The sequence below is a fragment of the Myotis daubentonii genome, chromosome X (genome assembly GCF_963259705.1).
Source record: "Myotis daubentonii chromosome X, mMyoDau2.1, whole genome shotgun sequence".
Classification (NCBI taxonomy): domain Eukaryota; kingdom Metazoa; phylum Chordata; class Mammalia; order Chiroptera; family Vespertilionidae; genus Myotis; species Myotis daubentonii.
The window spans coordinates 65,878,326-65,887,230 of NC_081861.1; the positions used below are offsets into that span (position 1 = coordinate 65,878,326).

Sequence of the window (8,905 nt, forward strand, 5' to 3'; positions counted from 1 at the left end):
GGCTCAGTAGATACAGCATTGCCCTGCGGACTGAAGGGTCACAGGCTCGATTCCGATCAAGAGCATGTACCTCAGTTGCAGTCTCCTCCTGGGACCAGGACCCTGGTCAGGGCACATGCAGGAGGCAATCAATCTATGTGTTTCTCTCACATTGATGTTTCTCTGTCTTTCCCTCTCTTTTCCATTCTCTCTAAAAATCAATGGAAAAATATCCTTGGGTGAGGATTAACAAAAAAATAAAAGATGTGTCTATCATTTTAAAATGTACCTGCCTGACAGTGAGGGTAATGTGCCTGCCTGATAGTGAGGGTAATGTGCAGTAGCATATGTGATGTTCTGCACTGAAGAGACATGCCCTGCCCAGAACCCAGCCATGGTGTTGGTCCATGCCGTTGACTCTGATAAGACAACTTATAGGATTTGATTCTCATCATAGCTCTAAAAGGCATCAATACTATTGCATTGCCTTCAGTATAATGATATTTTTACTACACCAAATAGTATGAATTGTTGTCTTAAAAGATTTCTGGAGAGAAAAAAAATCTTGTATTTTCAAAAAGTTTTATATGTTTTAAAAATATACTATTTAATATAGTTAGCAATAACTAGTACTTATTGACTCTTACTATGTACTAAATACCATGTTGAACCTTTTAGGTATGTAATCTCATATCACTGGGCTGGAGGTATGATAGTTTCCACTTCCAGACAGTTTGCCCTTCCTTTCAACCACAACACTGAATCTCATGTCATCAGTACATGTTCCTTATTGAAGTCTTTTACAGATGTCAGAATCATTCCCTCTTGTTTTATGAAGATTTTAGCTCCCAAGTAACTATAGTATTTTATAATCTACACTAATAAAAGAGAAACATGCAAATTGGTGTCATTCTGCTATGCCCACCAGCCAATCAGGATGTGTATGCAAATTAACCCAACAAAGATGGTGGGTAATTTGCATATGCAGGTGCAGAGCGAAGACTGAAGGCTCTGCCCCAGCAAAGACTGAAGACGACTGAAGACTGAAGACAACTGTAGACTGAAGACGACTGAAGACTGAAGCGGCTTGGCTTCTCCGCTGCTGCCAGAGAGAAGGCCTGGGTCCCAGTGCTGGAGGAAAACTGGTGCTGGCAGCCAGGGGAAGGAAGGCCTATTGCACGAATATCTTCGTGCAACAGGCCTCTAGTATTACTAATAATAATTCTTAGTGATTTCTCACATGTTTGGATTCTAAATTTCTGAAACTCCTCTCGTTTAGTAATCTGGGTCTCCACCTACTTTGAGTATTCCCTCCCATGGTTCATTCCTTCCAATTTCCCATAAGCTCAGTTTCATGAAACTCATTCTAAATTGCCACTGTCAATATCTCCAACTCTATCTCCAGGGCCTCAATTCCAAATATCTTTCATCCACACTAGCATCTGTCATTCATTGATTACACCACTTTTTCATTGTCAGTTTTCTGTTTCATGTGTTTTAGTAACTTTTAATCCATTTTAGGTACTACTGTGAAGGAAAACCCCTATTCTGTAAAACTACTGTTTGGAATTCTCTGCTATTCTTTGGACGGCCTCTTATTCTGAAAAAGTAACTTTGCTTTCTAGCCTGCTTGAATAGTGGGGGAGATAAACTTAGCTATCTGACCTTGTAGGCCAGAGACTAGATACACCCAATGCCATGCCAGGTGCATTTTTTAATTGGATAGAACTGTATAGTTTTCAAGGCTGCCGCCAGCAAGCACACAAAGGGCTGGCTCTTCTATAAAAAGGGAAGTTCTGCTTGTAGCTTTGCTTAGATTTGGATTCATTTCCCTGAGCCCGCCGCGGTGAATAAAGTGTAACTCCAAACTCTCAGAGAGCTGTTTGGTTCTGGTCCGGTTTTTCTGTAACACTACGGCCTATGGTTATGGTCAGTCTTTTAAATGCACTCTCTATTTCCCTTCATCTCATTTACCTGACAAAACCTCAACCCAAATTAAATCCAATACTCCAAGGCCATCCTCACACAATCTGTGCTGACTGATTTCACTTTAAATTCATGGCCACTAACCTTAAGTAGGATGTTAGTCTTTCAGTCTGTTGTCCTTCCGTCCTTCTCTAGTCTCTTTGTCTAGTCCATTCACTTTTCCACTATTCTATAAGGCCATCACACACAGTTGTTTTTGCATGTGTGTTTTATATAATAAATTGTCTGCAAGGAGAGACAGAAAAAGGTGAGACACATAATTTTTTTTAACATCTCCAAAACCTTTTTCATATTCCTCACTCCAATATGATGACCCTGCTCTCTTGAGCACTAAGAAAATGGGAGGAAAAAGAAAATAAGTTTATCATTCACCCCATCTACCCACCTTCCCTTATGTATGCCCATACATTCTACCAAAAGAGGCTATTATTATGGATGAACTAATCATGATCTTACATAAGTACAGGCCCTCTACTAAGAATTCCAACTCATTTTCACCCAATCAATGACATTGTTTTGCTAATTCTCAAGTTTCTCTCATACATCATTAATTTTTTCCTCTCTATTGGATCATGACCATCAGCACTTAAAAAATAGCCTATATTAATCACACATAACTCTTCAGCATTTTCCTTCTCCCTCTTAAAACATTTCTCAAGAGTTGTCTATATCTGCTGTCTACAAACTTCTCTTTCCCATTGTTTTCTATCATTATTTCAATCAGGCATTTACTCACAACCACTCTGCTGAAAGTAGCTCTCATCAGGTACACCAATAGCTTCATATTACTAAATAGAATTTTCATCCTATTTCATCCATCAGCAGCATTTTTCCCCACTTAGTTTCTGTTATGCCCAGAATTCAAGATCCCCAAGAAACCATGCCAGGGAGCCAGTCCGATGCAAAAGCAGAGGGTCTCTTATACAAGCTCGCTTGGTCCCCCCCCTTGCCTCCATTACTGGGTGCAAGAGAGAGCCCCGAATCCCAAGAGAACAAAGAATTTATAGGGCTTGGGGTCGGGGGTTGGGGCAGGGTGCAGCTAGGGTCTGGTTACACAAAGACAGGGGGGGTGGCCAGCATACTTTTGGCCTTGGGCTAGTTTCCCCCGCTTTCCCATTGGCCGAGATAAGGGCGGGCTGAGTAACGTATACACCCTGCGGCTTTTTCTTGGAAGAGGGGTTAAGGACACAGCCATCAGTCCTGCTCTGTCCTTTCAGTTTCCAAGATACCACATACCCCTTGTTTTCTTCCTTCATCCCTTGTTTTTGCTTTTTAGTCTCCTTTGTTGTTTCCTCCTCATTTACCTATGGGATCCAAGACCCAGACTTCAAGCTGCATTTTTATCTACTCTCATTTCCAAGGTGATCTCCTCTAGTTTCATTACTTTAAAGACCATCTTTAAGACTAGATCCATAAATTATGCCCTTCCTGATCCTTAGCTCTGAATTTCTGACATATGTATCCTAATTCCTTCCTTGTTTCTTTTTAGATGTTTGATGAGCACCTCAAGACCAAACTCCTGAACTATATCTCCAAATTTATTTAACCCATAATTTTCTCAATCTCAATAAATAACAAATCTTTATTTCTTGCTCAAACCAGAAGTCTTGGAGTCATCTTTAACAACTCCTTTTCTCTCACTTTCCATTATCAAATGTGTCAGCAAAGCCTTTTGACTCTATCTCTAATTTATATTGAGAATCTGACCACTTCTCACCACCTTCACTCCTATTTGTCCAAGCTGTTGTAATCCATCACATGGATAATTATAATATTTTCTTTTTATATCTTCTCAGTTCTGCCCTTGATTCCTTCACATTGAAAGAAGTTTTTAGGGGTAAAATAGGCAGATTTAGGACCTTTCAGAAATTAAGGGGTCCATGGAAAAAGCACAGGGCTACAGGGCAGCAGAAGGTACATTTCCATAGAATAAGGGAACTGGAAACAGCAGAAGGTATGTATTTACAAAATAAAGGGAAGGAAGCCCTCATTCAGAGAGGGAAGAAGAAAGCCCGAAGGGAATGGGAAAGCAATAAGGGAGAAAAAGAGAGCCTCCAGTACCTCACCTGAGGTTCAGGCTCTGGAGTTGCTATAGTAACCAACCTAAGGGGATAGTGACCAATCAGAGGGGATATCAGGGCACAAAGATCTGCAGCCTTTATAAACCATAGGAAAAGAGACTTTATGGGCTTCTTTCCCTTCCCCACATGGGAGTCTGTGCTTGTTTCTCAATAAATTTCCACCTTTTACTATACCACCTTTAATCTGTGGTTTCATTCTTTGATTCCACCTGGACAAGAGCTCAGGAACCATCCTGGCCAGAGGAGCACCAGGCCTTCCAGTCCAACCTTTTAGTATTAACATTATCCTCAACATAGTAGCTAAAATCTAAGTCAAATCATTGCCTTTTCTGACCTGCCTCTTAAATCCTTCCATACTGGTCTCCTCAGTCTTCATTGAAAATGCCACGCAGGCCTCAGGGCTATTGCATTTACTGTGTCTTCTGTTTGAAATGTTCTTTCCCAGATAAGAACATAGTTGTCTCTTTTACTTTATTAAAATATATATTCAAATATTACTTAGTACATGACAGATGATTTCCCTAATTACTAGTATTTAATAGCAGCCTCCTTTACACCCACTTACACATGTTGCATCCTTCTTACTCAGCTTATTTTTTTTTCTGTAGCCCTTATCACTATCTAACATTTTTTTAAAAATATTTTTATTGATTTCACAGAAGAAAGGGAGAGGGAGAGAGAGATAGAAACATCAATGATGAGAGAGAATTATTGATTGGCTGCCTTTTGCACACCCTCCACTGGGGACCAAGCTTGCAACCTGGGCTTGTGCCCTTGACTGGAATCGAACCTGGGATCGTTCAATCCACAGGTCGATGCTCTATCCACTGAGCCAAACCAACTAGGGCTATCCAAAATATTTTTTTGATATTTTTTTCCTTTATTGATTAAGGTATTACATATGTGTGCTTATCCCCCCATTGCCTCCCCGCCCCCCCATGCCCTCACCTTCCTGGTGTCTGTGTCCATTGGTTATGCTTATATGAATGCATACAAGTCCTTTGGTTGATCTCTCCCCCTTATCCCCACCCTCCCCTACCTGCCCTCTGAGGTTTGACAGTCTGATTGATGCTTCTCTGTCTCTGGATCTGTTTTTTTTCATCAGTTTATGTTGTTCATTATATTCCACAAATGAGTGAGATCATGTGATACTTATCCTTCTCTGACTGGCTTATTTCACTTAGCATAATGCTCTCCAATTCCATCCACGCTGTTGCAAATGGTAAGAATTCCTTTTTAAAAATATATATTTTTATTAATTTTAGAGAGGAAGGGAGAGGGATAGAGAGATAGAAACATCAATGGTGAGAGAGAACCATTGATAGGCTGCCTCCTGCATGTCCCCTACTAGGGATCAAGCCTGCAACCCAGGCATGTGCCCTTGGCCAGAATCGAACCTGGGACCCTTCAGTTCGCAGGCCAACACTCTATCCACTGAGCCAAACCGGTGCCCGTCCTTTCCATAGCTCAGCTGGTAGAGCAGAGGACTATAGTTGATTTCCTTCTTTTTCTTACCGCAGCATAGTATTCCATTGTGTAGATGTACCACTTCTTGTTAATCCACTCATCTGCTGATGGGCACTTAGGCTGTTTCCAAATCTAAGCTATGGTAAATTGTACTGCTATGAACATAGGGGTGCATATATCCTTTCTGATAGGTATTTCTAGTTTCTTGGGGTATATTCCTAGAAGTGGGTCAAATGGGAGTTCCATTTTTAGTTTTTTGAGGAAACTCCATACTGTTCTCCACAGTGGCTGCACCAGTCTGCATTCCCACCAGCAGTGCACGAGGGTTTCTTTTTCTCCACATCCTCACCAGCACTTGTCGTTTGTTGATTTGTTGATGACAGCCATTCTGACAGGTGTGAGATGGTACCGCATTGTTGTTTTGATTTGCATCTCTCGAATGATTAGTGACTTTGAACATGATTTCATATGTCTCTTGGCCTTTCTTGTGTCTTCTTTTGAAAAGTATTTATGTCCATTGCCTATTTTTTGACTGGGTTGTTTATCTTCCTTTTGTTAAGTTGTATGAATTCCCTGTAAATGTTGGAGATTAAACCCTTATCTGTGATAACATTGGCAAATATGTTCTCCCATGCAGTGGGATTTCTTGTTTTGTTGATGGTTTCTTTTGCTGTGCAGAAGCTTTTTATTTTGAGGTAGTTCCATTTGTTTATTTTCTCCTTAGTTTCCATTGCACTAGGAGCTGTATCAGTGAAGAAATTGCTTCGGCATCTGTCTGAGATTTTGCTGCCTGTGGATTCCTCTAGTATTTTTATGGTTTCCCAACTTATGTTTAAGTCCTTTATCCATTTTGAGTTTATTCTTGTGTATGGTGTAAGTTGGTAGTCTAGTTTCATTTTTTTGCATGTATCTTTCAAATTTTCCCAACACCATTCATTGAAGAGGCTGTTTTGACTCCATTGTATGTTCTTGCCTTCTTTGTCAAATATTAATTGAGCCTAGTGGTTTGGGTTGATTCCTGGTTCTCAATTCTTTTCCATTGATCTGTATGTCTGTTCTTGTGCCAGTATCAGGCAGTTTTGAGAATAGTGGCTTTGTAATACAGCTTGATATCTGGTATTGAGATCCCTCCTACTTTGTTCTTTTTTTCTCAGGATTGCTGCAGCTATTTGGGGTCTTTTTTCATTCCAGATGAATTTTTGGAGAGTTCTTTCTAGGTCTGTGAAATATACCAGTGGTATTTTAATTGGGAGTGCATTGAATCTATAGATTGCTTTGGGTAGTATGGATATTTTAATGATGTTGATTCTACCAATCCATGAACATGGTATGTTCTTCATCTGTTTATATCTTCCTTTGTATCTTTTTTCATTATCCTGCAGTTTTCTGAGTACATGTCCTTTATCTCCTTTTTTCTGTTGTTGTTGTTTTTTTGTTTTGTTATTTTTTACAAAAAGATTTCTCAGTTTATTTGCATATATACATTGTCACCCCAGGGAACTAGCTCCACTTCTGGAGTCCCTAACTCCTTTCACCCAGCCAACATCCAAAACCTACATAGGAGACTGGGTCCTGAATACCCAGGACTCATATCGCAACCCTGCAGGTTATAAGAATTCATTTAGCAAAAACATAGGCCAGTGCCCATTAGACATCCTTGCCCCTTTGTAAACATTGACAACCAGGCCACTGGAGCTTGGGGAAAGTGTGCAAATGTAAGGGTACCATTACTGTGTGCCCAGAGGGCCAGGGACACAGCTGGCAACCATACCCGTGAAGTCCTGAGGACCTGCCCCCACTGTGGCCTGGCAAGTGCCAGGGGAAGAATCCAGGCAGCTACCCCATGCTTGAGGGTTCACATGAGACTGCAGCGGCACTCTTGCCCGTAGGAATTCTCCACATGGGCAATCTCCTGGATGACTTTGGTGAAGATGCCTTGAGTCAGCTGATTCTCTCGAGCAGATGACTCCATGAATGTCGCACCCCATGACTCTGCCGACTTCTTCCCTTCAATTGCCTGGACCTCCCTGTCTGGAGAGAGATCTGCCTTGTTCCCCACTAGCACCACCGGCAGCCGAGTTTTCCCATGGCCTTCATGTAGCTTTTGGTACAGATTCTCAATGACGTGGAAGCTATGCAGAGAGGTGACAGAATACACAAGCACATAACCATGGACCCCAATGATGAATGAATAGGGCAGAATGCTGTACTCATCCTGCTCTGCTGTGTCCACCAGGTGTAGGTGAAACTCGTCTTTGCCAAGAGTCACTATCTTGCTGTAAGTATTATCCACTGTAGGATCATAGCCTTCCAAGATCTCGCCCTCCACAAATTGATGTGCCAAAGATGTCTTCCCTACAGAGCAGTACCCGAGGATTACCACCTTCCTATAGCGGACTAGCGGCATGGCAGGGGTCGGCCCTGAAGGGCTTGCAGAACTGTGGGCTGGGAGAGCCCTAAGAAGAGGAGGTCACAATGTAGACAGATGCAGCAACTGGCCCTTTATCTCCTTTGTTAAGTTTATTCCTAGGTATCTTAATTTTTGTGGTTCAATGGTAAATATGATTGGTTTTTAAATCTTTCTTTCTGTAAGTTCACTATTGGTGTATAGAAATGCCATAGATTTCTTGGCGTTAACTTTGTATCCTGCTACATTGCTGAATTCATTTATGAAATCTAATAATTTTTTGATGGAGTCTTTAGGGTTTTCTATGTACAGTATCATGTCATCTGTTAATAATGACAGTTTTACGTTTTCTTTTCCAATTTGGATACCTTTTATTTCTTCTTCTTGTCTAATTGCTATGCTTAGCACTTCCAGATCTATGTCGAACAGGTGTGGTGAAAGTGGGCATCCCTGTCTTGTTCCTGTTCTTAGATGAAATGGCTTTAGTTTTTGCCCTTTAGTATGGTGTTGGCTGTAGGTTTGTCATATAAGGCTTTTATTATGTTGAGGTATGATCTATTCAACATATTTTATATTTAGTTATCTATTTGTTTACTTTCTTCCATCACAATTAGAACGTAAATTTTGTAAGGGTGGGGCCTTGGTTTTGTTAAATGCTTTATCCTCTTTGTGGAGAAGAATACCTGGCTCTTAGTAGAAGCATAATAAAACCTTTTAAAAATATATTTTAATTTATTTCAGAGGGATAGAGAGATAGATACATCATTAATGAGAGAGAATCATTGATTGGCTGCCTCTTGTACACCCCTCACTGGGGATCAAGACTGCAACCTAGGCATATGACCTGACCAGGAGTGGAACCATAACTTCCAGGTACATAGGTCAACACTCAACCATTGAGCTACCCCAGCCAGGCTAATAAATACTTATTGAATAAAATAATGAATTTAATGGTATAATAATCATATGAGGTAGATAATACCAT

General features: G+C 40.8%; 1 protein-coding gene across 1 annotated transcript; it reads right to left on the reverse strand.

The window, feature by feature from the left end:
* Positions 1-7,093: 7,093 nt before the first annotated feature.
* LOC132224040 (GTPase RhebL1-like) lies at positions 7,094-8,003 on the reverse strand. Its single transcript, XM_059679119.1, has one exon. It carries the CDS (start codon positions 7,918-7,920, stop codon positions 7,369-7,371), a length of 552 nt encoding a protein of 183 aa, XP_059535102.1. The 5' UTR covers positions 7,921-8,003; the 3' UTR covers positions 7,094-7,368.
* Positions 8,004-8,905: the final 902 nt, after the last annotated feature.

Bases quoted from the DNA above. Each gene is read 5' to 3' on its own strand.
- LOC132224040 (XM_059679119.1), bottom strand. From the start codon at position 7,920: ATGCCGCTAGTCCGCTATAGGAAGGTGGTAATCCTCGGGTACTGCTCT.